Source organism: Pieris napi, chromosome 10 (assembly GCF_905475465.1).
Source record: "Pieris napi chromosome 10, ilPieNapi1.2, whole genome shotgun sequence".
Classification (NCBI taxonomy): domain Eukaryota; kingdom Metazoa; phylum Arthropoda; class Insecta; order Lepidoptera; family Pieridae; genus Pieris; species Pieris napi.
In genome coordinates, this window is record NC_062243.1 from 10,970,912 (window position 1) to 10,994,021 (window position 23,110).

At 33.1% G+C, this 23,110-nt stretch overlaps 1 protein-coding gene and 1 long non-coding RNA gene across 2 annotated transcripts; both read right to left on the reverse strand.

Moving 5' to 3' along the window:
* Positions 1–10,505: 10,505 nt before the first annotated feature.
* On the reverse strand, positions 10,506–12,801 carry LOC125052919 (fungal protease inhibitor-1-like). The gene is made up of 3 exons (XM_047654001.1): positions 12,692–12,801; positions 11,629–11,828; positions 10,506–10,771 (listed from the first exon to the last, which is right to left on the reverse strand). The coding sequence occupies exons 1-3, from the start codon at positions 12,784–12,786 to the stop codon at positions 10,653–10,655; spliced, it is 414 nt and encodes a 137-aa protein (XP_047509957.1). The 5' UTR covers positions 12,787–12,801; the 3' UTR covers positions 10,506–10,652.
* Positions 12,802–14,515: 1,714 nt separating this feature from the next.
* Positions 14,516–21,020, reverse strand: LOC125052921. The gene is made up of 3 exons (XR_007117512.1): positions 20,888–21,020; positions 19,592–19,791; positions 14,516–14,693 (listed from the first exon to the last, which is right to left on the reverse strand). It is a non-coding gene; the product is annotated as an uncharacterized LOC125052921 (long non-coding RNA).
* Between the last annotated feature and the right edge of the window lie 2,090 nt (positions 21,021–23,110).

The window sequence follows — 23,110 nt, forward strand, 5'->3', positions numbered from 1 at the left end:
TATTAGGCAGGCACTCAAAGCTACTGCACAAGATGATGACGTCATAATAATGAGGATTAGCCCGCGAAAAGACTCCGAGGGCCACTTGGACTAGTCGAGATGGTTTCAGCAGGTATTTTGATGGTATATGTCAATTACCTATCAGCTTGATATAGAAGTCACTAGCTGACGACTTTTCCTGAAAATCTCTCATTCGAGTTTTGTTGTGAGTTGTTACAGACATTTTATTTTAATTTATTTATGGCAAATATGTACAAAGATGAAAAGAGATTTTGTTTTGTCGTTAAAAATACGTTGATTTAAGTATAAGCCTTTATAATCCATGAATTAATTATTAAGTCTTTTCAACGCAATATGCGATGGAGTTAAAACGAAAATGGATTAATGGGTTTCCCAATTTGGTAAATTTAATTTAATATCCTTCAGAGGATCTACGACCAAGTCCCTAGATTCTTCACCTGCTGCTGCGATCTCATTGCTAGAAAAATGTGTACCTGAATGTAATATTAAATTTCAGTTTAAACATATAACTTGTAATGATATCGTTAAAACTTTTAAGCTTATTAATTAAAAAAAAAGTAAAGATATATGGGGTATGTCAACAGTCATTTTAAATTCCGTTATTAATGTAATAAGCTCTGAATTGTCTATAATTTTTAACAGCTGTATCGATTGTGGAGTCTTTCCGGACGAAATGAAATTAAGTAAGATTACACCGTTGTTCAAGGCAGGTAGTGAGTCTGATCCGTCAAACTTCAGACCTGTTTCCGTGCTCCCTGCGTTGAGCAAAGTTTTTGAAAAGATAATGCTAGACCAGCTTTCTTTACATTTTAATAAAAATAAACTCTTACATAATAAACAGTATGGTTTCACTAAGGGTCGCTCCACAATCGATGCCGGTGTGAAGTTGATTTCGGACATATTTAACGCCTGGGAAGAATCATATGATGGAGTCGGCGTCTTTTGTGACCTGTCAAAGGCCTTTGACTGTGTTCATCCTGATATACTCGTTGGAAAGCTTCAACACTATGGCGTTGATGGCAAAGCTTCCAGCCTGATGAATTCATATTTAAAGGGAAGGATCCAAAGAGTTCATGTCAATGGAGTCACCTCTCCGGGTTCGCAGGTATCAATGGGCGTCCCCCAAGGATCGATTCTCGGGCCTTTCTTATTTCTGATTTACATAAATGACCTCCCATTCTTTGTCAACGAAGTTCATGAGATGGAATTGTTTGCTGATGACACTTCACTTCTATTTAAAGTGAATAGGAATAACGTATTATTGGACGATGTAAACAATTCTATCTCTCGTATAGTTAACTGGTTTAATGTAAATAACTTATTGCTTAATGAGAATAAAACAAAATGTATTAGATTTACAACTACTAGCGTAAAGCGAGATATTGGTAACCTGAAAATTAAGGACAGTGAACTAAACTTTGTTGACAAAACTATTTTTCTAGGCATAACAATAGATAGTAAACTCCAATGGGGCCCACACATAGAGACTCTTTCGAATAGGCTGAGCTCTGCAGCATATGCAGTAAAGAAAATCCGACAGTTTACTGATGAGGACACGGCTAAAATTGTGTATCATAGCTACTTTCATAGCGTTATGTCGTACGGCATTTTATTGTGGGGTGCTGCTGCAGAGGTTCAATCCATATTTGTGCTGCAGAAGCGGGCTGTTCGGGGTATTTGTTGTGTTTCTCCGAGGGAGTCGGTACGGAATAAGTTTAAGGAATTAAATATTATGACACTATCTGGTCAATATATTCTTGAAGCCTTGTTGTATGTCCAAAAAAATATAAACAAATGGTGACTTTCACCAGTATAATACGCGAAATAGAACTAATTTGAGTGTACGACCAACCAGGCTCCAAAAGATAAATCACTCCTTATATGGAAATTGTATTCGTTTTTACAACAAACTCCCAAGCGCAATTAGAGAATTATCACTAAATAAATTCAAAGTCCTCGTTAAACGAAAATTAATCAACAAAGCTTTTTATAAATTTGAGGACTACTTAAATGATCCTAATCCTTGGGATTGAATTGCTCCAGTTCAAACAATTTGTATGACAATACTTGGCGATTAAAAAGAGTGGCGGAAAGTTTCTTGCCAGTTCTTCTTACCCGCTCTACGCCCTTGACTTGCGAACTGGTAGTAAATGTAAATTTACGATTAATTTAACTTGACTATTCAAAAGTGTACTTGGTTACCTACTTGAATAAAGATATTTTGAGTTTGAGTTTTGAGTTTGAGGATTTGAGTTTATTAAATTAACGTTTACAAAATCAATTAATTATTACTGTGAGAAAATTATACAATTAGTTATAAAGCGCTAGATGGCGTTAAACGAAATTCGATGTACTCCATGATGGTTTGACCACGACTTGAGACTGGCCATGTAGACAACAATATGTAATTAAGATAATTATTATATGCTAGATGACCCGATGAACTTCGTATCACCAATATATGTTTGTGTCAATACTTAAAGTTTGTTTTTTAAACAGACCAAAGAGATCGGTCCCACAGCTATGCATCTATATACAACCAAGTGACAAATTTTTATTTCTAAAAATACAAAAGACATCACATATTTCTTAACTAGTTTTTATTTGAAAATTCAATTGTTGTTTTCAGTATTTTTCTTGACTTATTATTTGTGTTTCCTACCGTTGAAACCTTCCCTGAACTTCCACAAATATTTCAAGATTATAATTAGCCAAATTGGTCCAGCCATTCTCACGCTTTAGCGTGACTAACGAATAGCAGTTAATTTTTAAGTGATTTTAATTGTATGTTTGACAATATCATATCGGCTTATTGCGCTCCTTTAATTAAACAACTCTTTCCTCTCTTCCTTTCAAATTGTGTTTATGCTGGGATGAAAAGAGACAGATGAGTACTTCAAGATACTAATAATCTTCTTACTTATGTTGCTTTGGCTTTTGTATTGTTAAAATGAGAAGTTTTGGTACTTTGTTGCGTACACATACAGGCCTTCCTGTAAGTACACAGTTTTTTTAATCAGCACTCACCTGATGTTAAGTGTTAGCTACCCATGGACACTCACACTGCCTTCTGTCTCGCGAGTGCGTTGTCGGAATTTATTCCTGTTTTAGGAAGGAATCTTAGTCGAATTGGTTCGTAAAAACTTCAGTGAGCAGCTGGTTCCACATAGTCGTGGTGCGCTGCAAAAAGTGCCTTAAGCGCTCACTTGTGCAACGACGGATGTCGAGGTGACACGGGTGGAATTTCGATTTCTACTTGGACGACCGATGATGAAACTCAGATATTAATTCTGAAATTGTAAATGTATAAATTTACTAATTTTGGTAATTTGTTTTTAATTTTGAGCTTAGATTATAAAAATTATGCTCTTTCTTTTTCGGTATGGGTTGGAGCGCCAGCAACTAATGCTGAAAATTGAGCGAACCCAACGTGTCATTCTTAAGATATCCTACTCAACTTCAAAATTGTAAAATGAAACAAAACTTGTAACTGTTAGACAATTATACTTAAAACCAATATGCAGACTTTTTGGAAACAATCACCGACCACACCACATCATACACAACGCAAACCTTTATATAAGCAACCCAGAAACGCACTTTTTCGCCCAAGGACCTTTCATTTTTAACCACTTTCTTAAAACAAAATTTTCTCTAACATATCAAAACTCACATTACATACATTCACTAAAAATCTTAAACAAAATCTTGTCAACCTGTCTTAGGCTGATACAGAAAATTCTTGTGCAAATATAATTTAATGATAAATTGTGTTATGTAGAAATTATTGTCAAGTATAGTTAACATGTCAAAAGGAAGAGACTGGCTGCCCACAACACAAGGAATTCTAGTGTGGGGGCTAGTGCACTTTATTTTACTTTACTATTTCCAATACTTATTGATTGGTCTTGTATATACATAATTGTATTTCCCCGTACTAGACTATCTAAAGTTAGTAATTTTTTTTTGGGTTAAGGGATACTCTTCTTTAATAAAATCCCAGAGGCTCTTTTATCTCTGCCTTTTAATAAATTTAAGAAATGTATTAAAGAAAAGCTGTGTAAAAAGGCTTACTATAAAGTTAACGATGATCTAGTTGATAAAAGGGCCTGGGACTAGTGCTAGAAAGGCTACTTCTAATTAACTTGCGGTATTTGTTTTAAAATAAATGTTGTTTGATGATTTGCTATTTTAAAAGAGTACCTAGAGTTTTTTACGCCGGCTTTTTCGGCCTACACCCTCTGTCTTCTCTGCCGATGAGTAGTGCCTACAAATTCAAATTTAATGACATGGAATAAGTGATACTGTATCTTATGTTCCATAATAAACATTTTATTTTTCTTTTTAATTATAGTTTGTGTTTTGTTTATTACGTACATAATGATTTTTTTACGTATCTCTATCATTAAAAATATTTTTAATAAGCATTTGAACGGTACGAGATTATTATTTAGTAGAAGTTTTCCAAAGATTACTATAATTAAATTTGTGTTAATTTTAAAGTAAACCAAAGACGTCAATAAAATTACGCCGGCAACTTCGAGGTCTAAATAAAGAAAAGGAATAAAGATTATGTTAATTCACATTTCCCTCAGAAATGGAATTGCTATTTTAAAATGGGGTCGCTGTTTCTGGCATTTTATTTTTGTTCGTACGGTCATCGAGGATATTCAAGGGGCGGGCGGAAATTTCGGGAGGAAATTTGGGGAATGACATCAAACGTAACGATTTTCATTAAGGATAATTTTCGTTGTAAATGTAAACTCTAGCACAAATTTAATTAAAGAACACTCATCAAGAAAAGGGGGAAGAATTATGTTATTAGGCATCATATGCTCATTCCAATTTAATATTGATTTATTAATCAAAAATTCCAGTAGTTTCTTATATCACGTTGAACCAAACTCTTCGGTATATATTATTATTATTAAATAAATCTTCCTAGAGATTCTATTAATGGCAACACTGATGAAGCTGCATTAAAAAAATCAGTGGTTTCATGATCATTTGTCAATCTAATAGACGAGTAGGTGATCAGCCTTCTGTGCCTGACACACGCCGTCGACTTTTTGGGTCTTAGGCAAGCCGGTTTCCTCACGATGAATTCCTTCATCGTTTGCGCAAATGTCAAAAGCGCACATAGAAAAAAGTCCATTGGTGCATAGCCGAGGTTCGAACCTACGTCTCAGGGGTGAGAGTCGAACGCTGAAGCCACTAGACCAACACTGCTCTGTTATTAAATTTTTTTACGCCCTTTAAACATCTTTTACAATTGTAATTTAACCGAACATTAGTATATGTCATCACGTGAGATAAATTCGGGTCGAAATGTGTTCTATAACTGCCGATAGGAATAGCTTAGTTTAGTTTTGACTTTTGGTACGCGATCTCAAGGTTGCGACATCAGCGCTACGGATATTATAGCTACTCTTATATTGTTGGTGCATATCGAAAGGTGTTCCTTGATAATTCGCCTTATTCAAAAACATTATTTGCTGCATACATTTATTTTACAACTCCGGCTTATACGGACCTATTTCTGAATAATCCAGTCGCTTTTGTGGTGTTTTATTACTCAATAAAATGCCATAAAATGTGGTCTTACAAAAGGATATTCAAATATCGTGTTCAATATACTGAAGGAGTCATAAAATCTTGATATGAGACTATATCAGGTTTACTACAGATTTTTAACTACATTTGGTCTTTTTGTGTTAAATTTTGTTCGCTGTTAGGAAAAAGACAATGTTTAGTTAAAAGAACCTAATACTACTGAAGTTTGAGCTTGAAGCGGAAGACTGCGGGAGTTTGTTAAGGTCACAGTTCTGTGTCCAAAATAAATCTTAGAAAAAGTACAGAGTATGTAAAAATTACATTGTACGTAAAGGTAAACTGCCATAGGGACCAAACTTTTTAAATTTGTTTTAATTTTCTATTTATTAGTTTTCAATGATTATTATTATTACTTTATAGGTTAAGAAAATTTAAAATACTGTATGTGCAAGGCTAACTTCGTTATTCAATAAAAGTACTCTCTATTTTAAAAGGCTTTTTTGTCTCTTCCAGTGTAAGTATAGTACGAATAGTGATGAAAAGAGATAGATGAGTACTTCAATCAAAAATATGTAACTCGAATTTGAAGGAAGTTAAAGGAAAAAACGTTCATACTACCTACGTAATGTAGGAATGCAAAAGATGAATTTGAGTAGCTTTATTTTGATAGGAATAAAAAAACTATATATTTATAAAAATACTAGCGGACCCCACAGACGTTGTCCTGCATGATATTTCAACCGATTAAGATATTAAACAAAGTATGAAAGTACCGACTGCAGCGCCATCTGTCGGGCTGATTTGTGAATCTAAACCATTCCCAGATCCCCTTGAACACACACAAAAAATTTCATCAAAATCGGTCCAGTCGTTTGAGAGAAGTTCAGTGACATACACACTCACAGAAGAATTATATATATAAAGATAAAAACAAAATTCGAGTATGCAGTATTAATGTTACTTTCTATTCGAATATTTTTTTATTACAACTGTCTTTGAATCTTTATTTATTAATTGATTTTTTGTCATTAAAATAGTGGTCTTCTTCGAAATGAATAAATCTAGGCGCTACTTTGGTGCAGACACCCTTGAGACATTGGAGTGGTTCACGACAAACTGCTGATGGAGTTTCTCCTAACTCCTTGCTGTAAGTCTTGCACGCAGCTCCTTCAGCTGTAAAAACACATAGATTTATATAATAACTCGAATAATATATCACGACTTCGCACGGCTGAATATTTATTTGCCTCCGTAAACTTCGTTGCGCCTTAATATGATTTGTTTACTTAGCCTACCTTTTTAGTAGCTACATAAATATGGAACATTTTATTATGCCATCCCATAGAGACTGACGGTTCGGAATAAAACCTTTTTTATAAGAAAACGGCAAAATAGGGCAAACGGGCAAGAGGCTCATCTGATGTTAAGTGATATCGCCGCCCATGGACACTCTCAATACCAAAAGGATCGCGAGTCATTGCCGGCCTTTTAAAAGCAAGTCTAAGTATAAAAACCTTCCTCAAAGTGCATGAAATAAATTTAAAAAAAACTACTCGAATTGGTCCAGCCGTCTTCGAGTTTTGCGCTTAGCAACATATTTTGCGATTCATTTCTAATATAAATACATTTGTAAATAAATATAGCTTTCGTTACTTAATATAACAATGTAATGGTAAAAGCAGTTTTGAAATCTAAAACAAGTTTGAACATTTATATGGTTATCGTAGTCTCGTGCGATTAATGTGCACATTATGTGTCCAACGCATGTGGAGGCTTATGCTGCTCTCCAACCTAAAGGGGGGACCCTCCACAACCCACTGAATGGCCCGAAGACCCCAGAGGCTAAGGAGAAGAGAGAAGTCCTTAGCGGTCCGAATGAGTTTGTTACTCAACGTTTCAGTGTGACATCAATGTCAGAGATATCGCTACATCTACAATACTGCAATTTCAAGTTAATACTGTTTCATAGGTCTTTATATGTTACATAATAAAGTAACGCAGGCCGGGCAGCAAGCACATTTGCCGGCGTGGTTGGCTCGGTACAACGCAGGCGTTTTACAGGCCTTTGCGCTGATTTTCGCCGTGCATGGGTTGTCTTTGCAGTAGCTTGAACCGCAGACTAGGTCTGCATAAGCGAGACTCATGGCACACGCCAGAACTAACAGCACCAATGTTACCTTCATTCTGTAATAAAGACTGACGTTGTAAGCTCTGTTGTACTATCAGGTGTTGGGATTTCTTGTATATATAGCGATAGCTTCAAATATTTGCATAAGGTTGGCCTGTAATAACAAGTAATTCTTTCAATATTTTTTTTTCGAGCTTGCGGGACGACCAAAAAGGGCAGTCTGCGCAGCCCATAGACACCCATTTAGAAATAATTAAGTAAAACTCGGCTTACGTGTTCTATATTCAAAAAATATCATATAAGCAATATGTATGAAAACATTTTAAATCGTTACACAAATTCTTATAAATAAAAACTAAAAAATACAGTTTTATCTAATTCGTTGTGTCTCTTTTTGTCTCAGTGTAGACACAATTTGACAAAAAGAGACGAATATTGTTAATACAATTTTTATAAAAGGGGACTTAGATTGACGGGATTACTGTTGATGTATGGGACTGGCGTGGCAAAGTACCTGCACAAGACAATCGCTATATATACGTAGATCTACTACTGAGAAGCTGTGTGTAACCATCGCAAGTCAATTTATCTATAGGAAACGCAATCTCTACCGTTTAAAACAAATATATGTATACGGAGAAATGATAACATTATTGGTTAAAGTTCAAAGTTGATAAGTGATTGCAGTTGTATATAAAAATATATATCTAAAAACTCCCCGTTTTAAAGCGTTTTTAAGCGTTGTTCATTTTTCTCGTAGAAAAAAAAACTCTAAAAAACTAAATAGAATTAAAATGTATATAGGTATATAATATTTTAATTCTATTTAAAACAAGTTAAGTTAGTAAAACTGTTCCCACTTGTCACTTGAAGATTCTGGTACGAACTCGAGCTATAAATATTTCCGGAACTTTAATTTTAAAATTAAACAATTGTGATGGGCAAACGTGATTTTTTCCTATCGGGCGTATTTCTTATTTTATAAATTCTTTGGCATTAAACAAATATAAAAATATTGAAGTGCCTACTTACATTTTAAGATGAGTTTGCAGCAAGAACGTGAAAGTGAATGCCAAGAAAGCATGATGATGCATGTAATTATACAAGGAACTTACGATAACCTCCATCCTTTTGCGAAGATAATAATAATAATGTCGAATTTCTTAAGGAATACATGTTGCTGTTTAAATTTTTAATATCATTTACAAAATACGTAAAAAAATTTTTTAAATATTGTCATCGACATTCCACAGCTTAGAATATAATTAGTTTGTATATTGCATAAAAATAAATGGAGGTAATAAATCACGCGTAATGGAGATAAAAATATATTTAAAGTGTGAGTGAGAGAAAACTAAATAATGAGTATTTTAAGGTTTCTATTAGATCTATTAGTTGTCTAGGCATTATAATTAAATTCTAGACCAGAACTCTTCGCTTTCTCTCAGCAGAGCATACCTCTATGATGAAAATTGGCAACTTTTTCACTTATTTTAGAAAAATTAAAAAAAAATTAACTAGTTTAGATACCCCACAGTCAAACTCCACCTAGAAACAAATAGCCTCTCGGTAAGGAAGCTTTACATCTTGGCAACCTGTTCAAGATATCATAGATTCCATGGGCTCACAAATCAGCACACATCTAACACAGACGTTTTTTATTCCCAACGCCAAAACGAAGGACTGTGTTTGGTCAACGCTCCTTTGCATTTAGGGGCCCCTTCCTTTATAACCAAATTTCCAAATCTATGGATTCTGAGATCGTAAAACTATCCAGATGTAAACTAACAACACGTAGAGGCTACACAAGCCAAATTGGATTTCGTGTCTACAGGGCATTGCTACGTATCTTGGTATGACTTTGAGGTTTCATAAACTAACACAGACACAGGGCACGATCATAACAACTTTCAGCTACACTCTCAAATACATGCGCATACACACCTATTCACACACTCACTCATTCACTTCATTTGCAACAGTAAATTAATTACTATTATTATTATTTTTTATTTTCATCTTTTTTTTTCAAATAATTTAAACATGTACCACGTAATAATTGTTTTTCTAGTAACCCACAACACAGAGCCTCCCTAGTGTGGGGAGTAGCGATATATGAATTCTGTCACAAACAAACCCTTTTGTCATAAATAAAGGTTTTATTATTAATATAATATACTGAAGGAGTCATAAAATCTTGATATGAGACTATATCAGGTTTAGTACAGATTTATTTATTTATTTGATCTTTATGTGTAAATGTTGTTCGCTGTAAGGAAAAAGACAATGTTTAGTTAAAAGAACCAAATACTGCTGAAGTTTGAGCTTGAAGCGGAAGACTGTGGGAGTTTGTTAAAGTCTCAGATCTGTGTCCAAAATAAATCTTAGAAAAAGTAATATACATACTATGTAAAAATTACATTGTACGAAAAGGTAAACTACTACAGGCACCAAACTTTTTAAATTTGTTTTAATTTTCTATTTATTAATTTTTAATGATTATTATTATTACTTTAAAGGTTAAGAAAATTGTAAATACTGTATATTGGTATATTTAAGGCTAACTTCGTTATTCAATAAAAGTACATTAGCACTCTCTTTTCTAAAAGGCCTTTTGTCTCTTCCAGTGTAAGTATAGTATTATACGTATAGTGATGAAAAGAGATAGATTAGTACTTCAGTCACAAATATGTAATTCGAATTTGGATAAGGGAGCTACAGGAAAAAACGTTCATACTACTATACTACATTACCAAAAGATGAATTTGAATAGCTTTATTCTGTTAGGAATAAAAAAACTATATATTTATAGAGATAAAGTATATTTTATACAAAAATTGGGTATGCAGTATTAATGTTACTTTCTATTCGATTTTTTTTATTACAACTGCTGTCTTTGAATCTTTATTTATTAATTGGTTTTTTGTTATTATAATAGTGGTTTATCAAATTAGGATCTAGGCGCTACTTTGGTGCAGACACCCTTGAGACATTTGAGTGGTTCACGACAAACTGCTGATGGAGTTTCTCCTAACTCCTTGCTGTAGGTCTTGCAGGCGGCTCCTTCAGCTAAAAAAACAAATAGTTTATATAATAACTCGAATAATATATCATGACTTCGCACGGCTGGATATTTATTTGCCCCCGCAAACTTCGTTTCGCCTTAATATGATTTGTTACTTAGCCTACCATTTCAGTAGCTACATAAATATGGAACATTTTATTATATCATCCCATAGAGACTGACGGTTCGGAATAAAACCTTGTTTTTATATAGAAACGGTAATATAGGGCAAAAGGGCAAGAGGCTCATCTGATGTTAAATGATATCGCCGCCCATGGACACTTTTAATGGCAAAGTGCTCGCGAGTGCGTTGCCGGCCTTTTGAAAGTAAGCCTTAGTACTCACCATTTATGGTGACCTTAACCTCCCTCAGAGTGCATGAAATAAGTTAAAAAAAACACTCGAATTGGTCCAGCAGTCTTCGAGTTTTGCGCTTAGACACATATTTTGCGATTCATTTTTAAATTAATTATTTTGTAAATAAATGTAGCTGGTTAAAATTTCAAAAAATCCTTACTCAATGTAACAATGTAATGGTAAAAGCTGTTTTGAAGTTAAAATCAAGTTTTAACATTTATATGGTTATACAACTCGTAATATCGTGCTATTAATGTGCGCATTATGTGTCCAACGCATGACTATGTGGAGGCTTTTGCTCCTCTACTGACAACCTAAAGGGAGGACCCTCGACAAACCACTGACAGGCTCGAAATGAGAATAAAAAGGCCCCAGTGGCTAAGGAGAAGTAGTCCTTAGCGGTCCGAATACGGTGACGTCAATGCAATGATTTGTTGCCAGAGATGTCGATACGTCTACAATACTGCAATTTCTAGTTAATACTGTTTCATAGGTCTGTACATACATAATAAAGTTACGCAGGCCGGGCAGCAAGCACATTTGCCAGCGTGGTTGGCTCGGTACAACGCAGGCGTTTTACAGGCCTTTGCGCTGATTTTTGCCGTGCATGGGTTGTCTTTGCAGTAGCTCGAACCGCAGACTTGGTCGCCGTAGGCGAGGCTAATGGCACACGCCAGAACTAACAGCACCAATGTGACCTTCATTCTGTAATAAAGACTGACGTTGTAAGCTCTGTTGTACTATCAGGTGTTGGGATTTTTTGTATATATAGCGATAGCTTTAAATATTTGCATAAGGGTGACCTGTAATAACAAGTTATTTATTCAATAAAAATAATTAAGTATAACTTGCGTGTTCTATATTCAAAAAAGATTGTTTAAGCAATATATATGAAAACATTTGAAATCGTTACACAAATACTTATAAATAAAAACTAAATAATACAGTTTTATCTAATTCGTTGTGTCTCTTTTTGTCTCAGTGTAGACACAATTTGACAAAAAGAGACGAATATTGTTAATTCTGTTTTTATAAAAGGGGACTTAGATTGACGGGATCACTGTTGATGTATGGGACTGGCGTGGCAAAGTACCTGCACAAGACAATCGCTATATATACGTAGATCTACTACTGAGAAGCTGTGTGTAACCATCGCAAGTCAATTTATCTATAGGAAACGCAATCTCTACCGTTTATAACAAATATACGTATACGGAGAAATGATAACATGATTGGTTAAAGTTCAAAGTTGATAAGTGCGTTTTTTGCGTTTTTTGAGCGTTGTTAATTTTTCTCGTAGAAAAAAAAACTCTAATAAACTAAATAGAATTAAAATGTATATATATATATATTATTTTAATTCTATTTAAAACAAATTATGTAAAACTGTTCCCACTTGTCACTTGAAGATTCTGGTAAGAACTCGAGCTATAAATATTTCCGGAACTTTAATTTTAAAATTAAACAATTGTGATGGGCAAACGTGATTTTTTCCTATCGGGCGTATTTCTTATTTTATAAATTCTTTGGCATTAAACAAATATAAAAATATTGAAGTGCCTACTTACATTTTAAGATGAGTTTGCAGCAAGAACGTGAAAGTGAATGCCAAGAAAGCATGATGATGCATGTAATTATACAAGGAACTTACGATAACCTCCATCCTTTTGCGAAGATAATAATAATAATGTCGAATTTCTTAAGGAATACATGTTGCTGTTTAAATTTTTAATATCATTTACAAAATACGTAAAAAAAATTTTTAAATATTGTCATCGACATTCCACAGCTTAGAATATAATTAGTTTGTATATTGCATAAAAATAAATGGAGGTAATAAATCACGCGTAATGGAGATAAAAATATATTTAAAGTGTGAGTGAGAGAAAACTAAATAATGAGTATTTTAAGGTTTCTATTAGATCTATTAGTTGTCTAGGCATTATAATTAAAACCTAGACCAGAACTCTTCGCTTTCTCTCAGCAGAGCATACCTCTATGATGAAAATTGGCAATTTTTTCACTTATTTTAGAAAAATTAAAAAAAATTAACTAGTTTAGATACCCCACAGTCAAACTCCACCTAGAAACAAAAACCCTCTCGGTAAGGAAGCTTTACATCTTGGCGAACTGTTCAAGATATCATAGATTCCATGGGCTCACAAATCAGCACACATCTAACACAGACGTTTTTTATTCCCAACGCCAAAACGAAGGACTGTGTTTGGTCAACGCTCCTTTGCATTTAGGGGCCCCTTCCTTTATAACCAAATTTCCAAATCTATGGATTCTGAGATCGTAAAACTATCCAGATATAAACTAGCAACACGTAGAGGCTACACAAGCCAAATTGGATTTCGTGTCTACAGGGCATTGCTACGTATCTTGGTATGACTTTGAGGTTTCATAAACTAACACAGACACAGTGCACGATCATAACAACTTTCAGCTACACTCTCAAATACATGCGCATACACACCTATTCACACACTGACTCATTCACTTCATTTGCAACAGTAAATTAATTACTATTATTATTATTTTTTACTATCATGTTTTTTTTTCAAATAATTTAAACATGTACCACGTAATAATTGTTTTTCTAGTTACCCACAACACAGGGCCTAGTGTGGGGACTAGCGATATATGAATTCTGTCAAACCCTTTTGTCATAAATAAAGTTTTTATTATTATTATTATAATATACTTAAGGAGTCATATAATCTTGATATGAGACTATATCAGGTTCAGTACAGATTTTTTTTATTTGATTAGTCTTTTTGTGTAAATTTTGGTCGCTGTTAGGAAAAAGACAATGTTTAGTTAAAAGAACCTAATACTGCTGAAGTTTGAGCTTGAAGCGGAAGACTGCGGGAGTTTTTTAAGGTCTCCAAAATAAATGTTAGATATAGTAATATACAGACTATATAAAAATTACATTGTACGACTGTACGTAAAGGTAAACTGCTATAGGGACCAAACTTTCAAACTATTACTTTTTAATGATTATTATTATTACTTTATAGGTTAAGAAAATTGTAAATACTGTATGTTCAAGGCTAACTTCATTATGGAATAAAAGTACGTCAGCTGTTCTCTCTATTTTAAAAGGCTTTTTTGTCTCTTCCAGTGTAAGTATAGTACGTATAGTGATGAAAAGAGACAGATGAGTACTCGAGTCAAAAAAATGTAATTCGAATTTGAAGGAAGTTAAAGGAATAAACGTTCATACTACGTACGTTATGTAGGAATGCAAAAGATGAATTTGAGTAGCTTTATTTTGATAGGAATAAAAAAACTATATATTTATAGAGATAAAGTATATTTTATACAAAAATTGGGTATGCAGTATTAACTTTACTTTCCATTCGAATAATTTTTATTACAGCTGCTATCTTTGAATCTTTGAATCTTTATTTATTAATTGTTTATTTTAACAGAAATGGTGGTATTTCAAACCATATTTAAGCCCTGTGCAGACACCCTTGAGGCATTTGAGTGGTTCACGACAAACTGCTGATGGAGTCTCTCCTAATTTTTTGTTGTAAGTCTTGCAGGCGGCTAAATCAGCTAAAAAATCAAATAGTTTATATAATCTCGAACAATAAATCATGACATCGCACGGCTGGATATTTATTTGCCCCCGCAAACTTCGTTTCGCCTTTATATGATTGGATACTTAGCCTTTTTGGTAGCTACATAAATATGGAACATTTTATTATGTGATCCCATAGAGACTGACGGTTATTCGGAATAAAACCTTTATAGAATCTGATTTTAAGTGATGGAGCCCATGGACACTCTCAATACCAAAAGGCTCGCGAGTATAAAAACCTTCCTCAGAGTGCATGTAATAAATTTAAAAAAAAAACTACTCGAATTGGTCCAACCGTCTTCGAGTTTTGCGCATAGCAACATATTTTGCGATTCATTTCTAATATAACACATTTGTAAATAAATATAGCTTTCGTTACTCAATATAACAATGTAATGGTAAAAGCAGTTTTGAAATCAAAATCAAGTTTGAACATTTATATGGTTATACATCACGTAATCTCGTGCTATTAATGTGCACATATGTCTAACGCATGTGGAGGCTTATGCTGCTCTCCAACCTAAAGGGGGGACCCTCCACAACCCACTGACTGGCCCGAAGACCCCAGAGGCTAAGGAGAGAAGTCCTTAGCGGTCCGAATAAGTTTGTTACTCAGTTTCAGTGTGACATCAATGTCAGTTTTCAGTCAGTTTTTAAAGGCCGGCAACGCACCCACTAAAATGGGTGTCTATGGGCTGCGTGGACTACCCTTTTTGGTCGTCCCGCAAGCTCGTTTGCCCCCCCTATTATATATAAAAAAAAAAAAAAAAATATATGTCGCTACATCTACAATACTGCAATTTCAAGTTAATACTGTTTCATAGGTCTTAATATGTTACATAATAAAGTAACGCAGGCCGGACAGCATGCACATTTGCCGGCGTGGTTGGCTCGGTACAACGCAGGCGTTTTACAGGCCTTTGCGCTGATTGTCGCCGTGCATGGGTTGTCTATGCAGTAGCTTGGACCGCAGACTTGGTCTCCGTAGGCGAGGCTAATGGCACACGCCAGAACTAACAGCACCAATGTTACCTTCATTCTGTAATAAAGACTGACGTTGTAAGCTCTGTTGTACTATCAGGTGTTGGGATTTCTTGTATATATAGCGATAGCTTCAAATATTTGCATAAGGTTGGCCTGTAATAACAAGTAATTCTTTCAATATTTTTTTTTCGAGCTTGCGGGACGACCAAAACGGGCAGTCTTCGCAGCCCATAGACACCCATTTAGAAATAATTAAGTAAAACTCGGCTTACGTGTTCTATATTCAAAAAATATCATATAAGCAATATGTATGAAACCATTTTTAATCGTTACACAAATTCTTATTAATAAAAACTAAATAATACAGTTTTATCGAATTCATTGTGTCTCTTTTTGTCTCAGTGTAGACACAATTTGACAAAAAGAGACGAATATTGTTAATTCTATTTTTATAAAAAGGGACTTAGATTGACGGGATCACTGTTGATGTATGGGACTGGCGTGGCAAAGTACCTGCACAAGACATTAGCTATAAAGATCTACTACTGATAAGCTGTGTGTAACCACCGCAAGTCAATTTATCTATAGGAAGCGCAAAATCTACCGTTTATAACAAATATATGTATACGGAGAAATGATAACATTATTGGTTAAAGTTCAAAGTTGATAGTGATTGCAGTAGTATATAGAAATATATATCTAAAAACTCCCCGTTTTAAAGCGTTGTTCATTTTTCTCGTAGAAAAAAAAACTCTAAAAAACTAAATAGAATTAAAATGTATATAGGTATATAATATTTTAATTCTATTTAAAACAAGTTAAGTTAGTAAAACTGTTCCCACTTGTCACTTGAAGATTCTGGTACGAACTCGAGCTATAAATATTTCCGGAACTTTAATTTTAAAATTAAACAATTGTGATGGGCAAACGTGATTTTTTCCTATCGGGCGTATTTCTTATTTTATAAATTCTTTGGCAATAAACAAATATAAAAATATTGAAGTGCCTACTTACATTATAAGATGAGTTTGCAGCAAGAACGTGAAAGTGAATGCCAAGAAAGCATGATGATGATGCATGTAATTATACAAGGAACTTACGATAACCTCCATCCTTTTGCGAAGATAATAATAATAATGTCGAATTTCTTAAGGAGTACATGTTGTTGTTTAAATTTTTAATTTCATTTACAAAATACGTAAAAAAAAAATTTAAATATTGTCATCGACATTCCACAGCTTAGAATATAATTAGTTTGTATATTGCATAAAAATAAATGGAGGTAATAAATCACGCGTAATGGAGATAAAAATATATTTAAAGTGTGAGTGAGAGAAAACTAAATAATGAGTATTTTAAGGTTTCTATTAGATCTATTAGTTGTCTAGGCATTATAATTAAATTCTAGACCAGAACTCTTCGCTTTCTCTCAGCAGAGCATACCTCTATGATGAAAATTGGCAATTTTTTCACTTATTTTAGAAAAATAACTAGTTTAGATACCCCACAGTCAAACTCCACCTAGAAATAAAAACCCTCTCGGTAAGGAAGCTTTACATCTTGGCAACCTGTTCAAGATATCATAGATTCCATGGGCTCACAAATCAGCACACAACTAACATAGACGTTTTTTATTCCCAACGCCAAAACGAAGGACTGTGTTTGGTCAACGCTCCTTTGCATTTAGGGGCCCCTTCCTTTATAACAAAATTTCCAAATCTATGGATTCTGAGATCGTAAAACTATCCAGATATAAACTAGCAACACGTAGAGGCTACACTAGCCAAATTGAATTTCGTGTCTACAGGACATTGCTACGTATCTTGGTATGACTTTGAGGTTTCATAAACTAACACAGACACAGTGCACGATCATAACAACTTTCAGCTACACTCTCAAATACATGCGCACTCACTCACTCATTCACTTCATTTGCAACAGTAAATTAATTACTATTATTAATATTTTTTACTATCATGATTTTTTTTTCAAATAATTTAAACATGTACCACGTAATAATTGTTTTTCTAGTTACCCACAACACAGGGCCTCCCTAGTGTATATGATATATGAATTCTGTCACAAACCCTTTTGTCATAAATAAAGGTTTTATTATTATTATTATAATATACTGAAGGAGTCATAAAATCTTGATATGAGACTATATCAGGTTTAGTACAGATTTATTTATTTATTTGATTAGTCTTTATGTGTAAATGTTGTTCGCTGTTAGGAAAAAGACAATGTTTAGTTAAAAGAACCAAATACTGCTGAAGTTTGAGCTTGAAGCGGAAGACTGTGGGAGTTTGTTAAAGTCTCAGATCTGTGTCCAAAATAAATCTTAGAAAAAGTAATATACATAATATGTAAAAATTACATTGTACGAAAAGGTAAACTACTACAGGCACCAAACTTTTTAAATTTGTTTTAATTTTCTATTTATTAATTTTTAATGATTATTATTATTACTTTAAAGGTTAAGAAAATTGTAAATACTGTATATTGGTATGTTTAAGGCTAACTTCGTTATTCAATAAAAGTACATTAGCATTTAGCACTCTCTTTTCTAAAAGGCCTTTTGTCTCTTCCAGTGTAAGTATAGTATTATACCTACGTATAGTGATGAAAAGAGATAGATTAGTACTTCAGTCAAAAAGATGTAATTCGAATTTGGATAAGGGAGCTAAAGGAAAAAACGTTCATACTACCTACATTACCAAAAGATGAATTTGAGTATCTTTATTTTGTTAGGAATAAAAAACTATACACTTATAGAGATAAAGTATATTTTATACAAAAATTGGATATGCAGTATTAATGTTACTTTCCATTCGATTTTTTTATTACAACTGCTGTCTTTGAATCTTTATTTATTAATTGGTTTTTGTAATTATAATAGTGGTTTATCAAATTAGGATCTAGGCGCTACTTTGGTGCAGACACCCTTGAGACATTTGAGTGGTTCACGACAAACTGCTGATGGAGTCTCTCCTAACTCCTTGCTGTAAGTCTTGCAGGCAGCTCCTTCAGCTGTAAAAACACATAGATTTATATAATATATCTAACAATATATCATGACTTCGCACGGCTGGATATTTATTTGCCCCCGCAAACTTCGTAGCGCCTTAATATGATTTGTTTACTTAGCCTACCTTTTTAGTAGCTACATAAATATGGAACATTTTATCATGCCATCCCATAGAGACTGACGGTTCGGAATAAAACCTTTTTTTATATAGAAACGGCAATATAGGGCAAACGGGCAAGAGGCTCATCTGATGTTAAATGATATCGCCGCCCATGGACACTTTTAATGGCAAAGTGCTCGCGAGTGCGTTGCCAGCCTTTTGAAAGTAAGCCTTAGTACTCACCATATATGGTGACCTTAACCTCCCTCAGAGTGCATGAAATAAGTTAAAAAAAAAACACTCGAATTGGTCCAGCAGTCTTCGAGTTTTGCGCTTAGCAACATATTTTGCGATTCATTTTTAAATTAATTATTTTGTAAATAAATGTAGCTGGTGAAAATTTCAAAAAATCCTTACTCAATGTAACAATGTAATGGTAAAAGCAGTTTTGAAGTTAAAATCAAGTTTCAACATTTATATGGTTATACATCTCGTAATATCGTGCTATTAATGTGCGCATTATGTGTCCAACGCATGACTATGTGGAGGCTTTTGCTCCTCTACTGACAACCTAAAGGGAGGACCCTCGACAAACCACTGACAGGCTCGAAATGAGAGTAAAAAGGCCCCAGTGGCTAAGGAGAGTAGTCCTTAGCGGTCTGAATACGGTGACGTCAATGCAATGATTTGTTGCCAGAGATGTCGGTACGTCTACAATGCTGCGATTTCAAGTTAATACTGTTTCATAGGTCTGTACATACATAATAAAGTTACGCAGGCCGGGCAGCAAGCACATTTGCCGGCGTGGTTGGCTCTGTACAACGCAGGCGTTTTACAGGCCTTTGCGCTGATTTTCGCCGTGCATGGGTTGTCTTTGCAGTAGCTTGAACCGCAGACTAGGTCTCCATAAGCGAGACTCATGGCACACGCCAGAACTAACAGCACCAATGTTACCTTCATTCTGTAATAAAGACTGATGTTGTAATCTCTGTTGTACTATCAGAGGTGTTGGGAATTTTTGTATATATCGATAGCTTTAAATATTTGCATAAGGTTGGCCTGTAATAACAAGTTATTCTTTCAATAAAAATAATAAGGTATAACTCGGCTTACGTGTTCTATATTCAAAAAAGATTGTTTAAGCAATATGTATGAAACCAATTTTAATCGTTACACAAATACTTATTAATAAAAACTAAAGAATACAGTTTTATCTAATTCATTGTGTCTCTTTTTGTTTCAGTGTAGACACAATTTGACAAAAAGAGATGAATATTGTTAATTATTTTTTTATAAAAGGAGAGTAAGATTGATCGACAAGATTAATGTAATGTACGGGACTGGCGTTGCAAAGAACCGGCACAAGTCAGTTTATCTATAGGAAACGCAATCTCTACCGTCTATAACATATATATGTATAGTGTATACGGAGAAATGATAACATAATTGGTTAAAGTTCAAAGTTGATAAGTGATTGCAGTTGTATATAAAGATATCTAAAAACTCCCTGTTTTAAAGCGTTTTTTAAGCATTGTTCATTTTTCTCGAAGAAAAAAAACTCTTTGATTTTTCCATATCTTTTACTGAAGTATGTATTACACCTTACATAGTGTCTTTGCAGAGTTTTATTTTATTTACATATTTCAAATATCAAATTACGTACTAATGAGGCGTCTATTAGAATTAAGTTTAGAATAAAGAAAATAATATAAAGCTCAAAGAATCTCTAAGAAACTTGTATAATGTAGATATATGACCCAAACAACTAACATACCACGTCGGTATTTAATGGTATGATGTGCTTAACACTATAAATTAGTCCAAATATATAATATATACATTTTATTTATAATTAAAACAAATTAAGTAAAACTGTTTCCACTTTTCCCTTGAAGATGCTGGTAAGAACTCGAGCTGGAAATATTTCCGGAACTTTAATTTTAAAATACAAAAATTGTGATGGGCAAACGTGATTGAAGGAAAAATCCTATCGGGCGTATTTCTTTTTTTATCAATTCTTTGGCGTTAAATATATAAATATTGAAGTGCTTACTTACATTTTAAGATGAGTTTGCAGCAAGAACTTAAAAATGAATGCCAAGAAAGCATGATGAGCATGTAATTATACAAGGAACTTACGATAACCTCCATCCATTTGCGAAGATAATAATGAATAATCTCGAATTTCTTAAGAAATACATGTTGTTGTTTAAATTTTTAATTTCATTTACACGTGTAATGAAACACGTAAAAATAAATTTTAAATATTGTCATCGACATTCCACAGTTTAGAAAATAGTTAGTTTGTATATTGCATACAAACAAATGGAGGTATTAAATCACGCGTAATGGAGATAAAAATATATTAATTGCTTTGGGAATTGAAGCACAGAATCACGTTGAACACCGGCAGAACAAAGTTCAAATTACTCAGTAAAAATCTGGTTTTGATATATTTATAAAATTTTGATATGTTCCGTTCGTGTAGAAACTGAAAATGAAATTTATATTCAGTCTACGAAAAGGTATCTTTCTTAGTGTAGTTCCGTAAAGGTATTAGAAACTCACATGTCATCTGACCAGAAACAACAATGTTTTGCCTGAATTCGAACCCTACTTACTGCCTACGTGGGTCAAAAGTCACTACGAAGATGTATATTGATTTATTCTAATCTATCAAGAATCTAATGGTCTATTTAATTTTCTCCTTATCCATTTTTAATTATTATTATTAATATGTAGGTTAAGAATATTGTAAATACTGTGTATTTGTGTGTTGGAAATAAATACCATATTATGTGTACATTTTTGTTAAAAACACTAATATTTAAGTTGTTTTTACAGTTTTATATCGGATTATAATAAGCCCCTCTAATATTTTACGCCTGATATAAAACAAAGTAATGCTGGCCTATTTAAAAGTAACAATGTTAATTTCTATGAGAAGTAGCTGCTATATAGAAAAGTCCAATTATTTTAATAGCATAGCTACGAGAATTCTTTGCAGCAACATCTATTCTAGACCAGTGAAAGGCTGAATTAACAAAGAAAACTATATTTACTAGCATTTTGTAGTCACTATTAAATCATTTATATAATTAAAGTGACAACTAGTTATTACGAGGTGCTTTGCCACAGAGATAAAATATTGTAATTTTTAAAATAAACGAAAACTAGGACCAATTGCAAGATCTTATTGATTGACTTGTCACCGAATAGTCTAGTCGACAAGTTGAAAATGGAACAAAATAGAGATACTACTCCTAAAATTATGTGCGATAGCTCATTGGATCCGGAATGGCGTCTAGAAAAATGTGCTAAAAGCGTGTATTAGCACATAAAAAATTGCAAAAGTTATAGACCATTAAAGATGAAAAAATAATGGCATTTAGTTTTTTGCCAATATTTAATAAACTATTAATATTTAAGAAATTTCAAATAAAGATTCTGAAAGAAGAGGAAATTTCTAATAAAAAACTCCGGACTCCCAGAACTCTATCTCCATTATTTATAATGTTAATTTAACGCTGAAAATAGGTCTGCGGGTGACATTTTTAGGATTCGCGCGTGGCGTCAAAAGCGACTACGGCACATTAATTAATTTATTTAAGGTATTGAATATTTTTTTTTAAATTTGAAAAAATTATGGTGTGTTTTGAACACTATAATTAATTTATTCCCGTTGAAAATTTTACTTAAAGTTAATTTTTCAACAAGTTAAATAATTGTTAACTAACGAAATTTTCTCGAACGACCGTCTTAATTGTAAGTGAAAAAAAATGTTTAAATAATGGTCGTAAAAATATTTCGCTTCGTAGAGCCTTTCTTACATACATACTTAACAAGATCGTGCCATAAAAGTTAAAAAAATATTTATACTTTGTTTATAACAATTTTTTTACTTAAACAAAAACTTAAAAATCCATGTAATGATGTTAAAAAAAAATTTTTTTTCTCAATCATCATATAATCGTTTTTTTATTAATACAAGATATTTATTGATTTGCAAAAAAAAAAATTCCCGCCATTTGTTGATAATTTTTTTTTAAACAAATTGATTAAATCAATATTTTTTTTAAAAATTTTAACACAACTTTATTACATTAAAATTTTTATGATTTTTAAAAAAAAAATTTTTCCTTAATAACAATTTTTAATTATTTATAATCGTTTTTTTTAATTTTCTATTGTTTAAATAATTAGTTAAGAAATTTTTTTTTCCTAAAAATCATAATTGACAGTCTTCTATAAAGTAAAAGAAAAATTTTTTTTTTTAATCA

Bases quoted from the DNA above. Each gene is read 5' to 3' on its own strand.
- LOC125052919 (XM_047654001.1), bottom strand. From the start codon at position 12,786: ATGGAGGTTATCGTAAGTTCCTTGTATAATTACATGCATCATCATGCT. The intron at 11,829-12,691 runs GTAAGTAGGCAC...TCTTTATTACAG, and splicing joins CTGCAAACTCATCTTAAAAT to AATGAAGGTCACATTGGTGC. The intron at 10,772-11,628 runs GTATGTACAGAC...TTGTTTTTTTAG, and splicing joins GGCCTGCGTAACTTTATTAT to CTGAAGGAGCCGCCTGCAAG.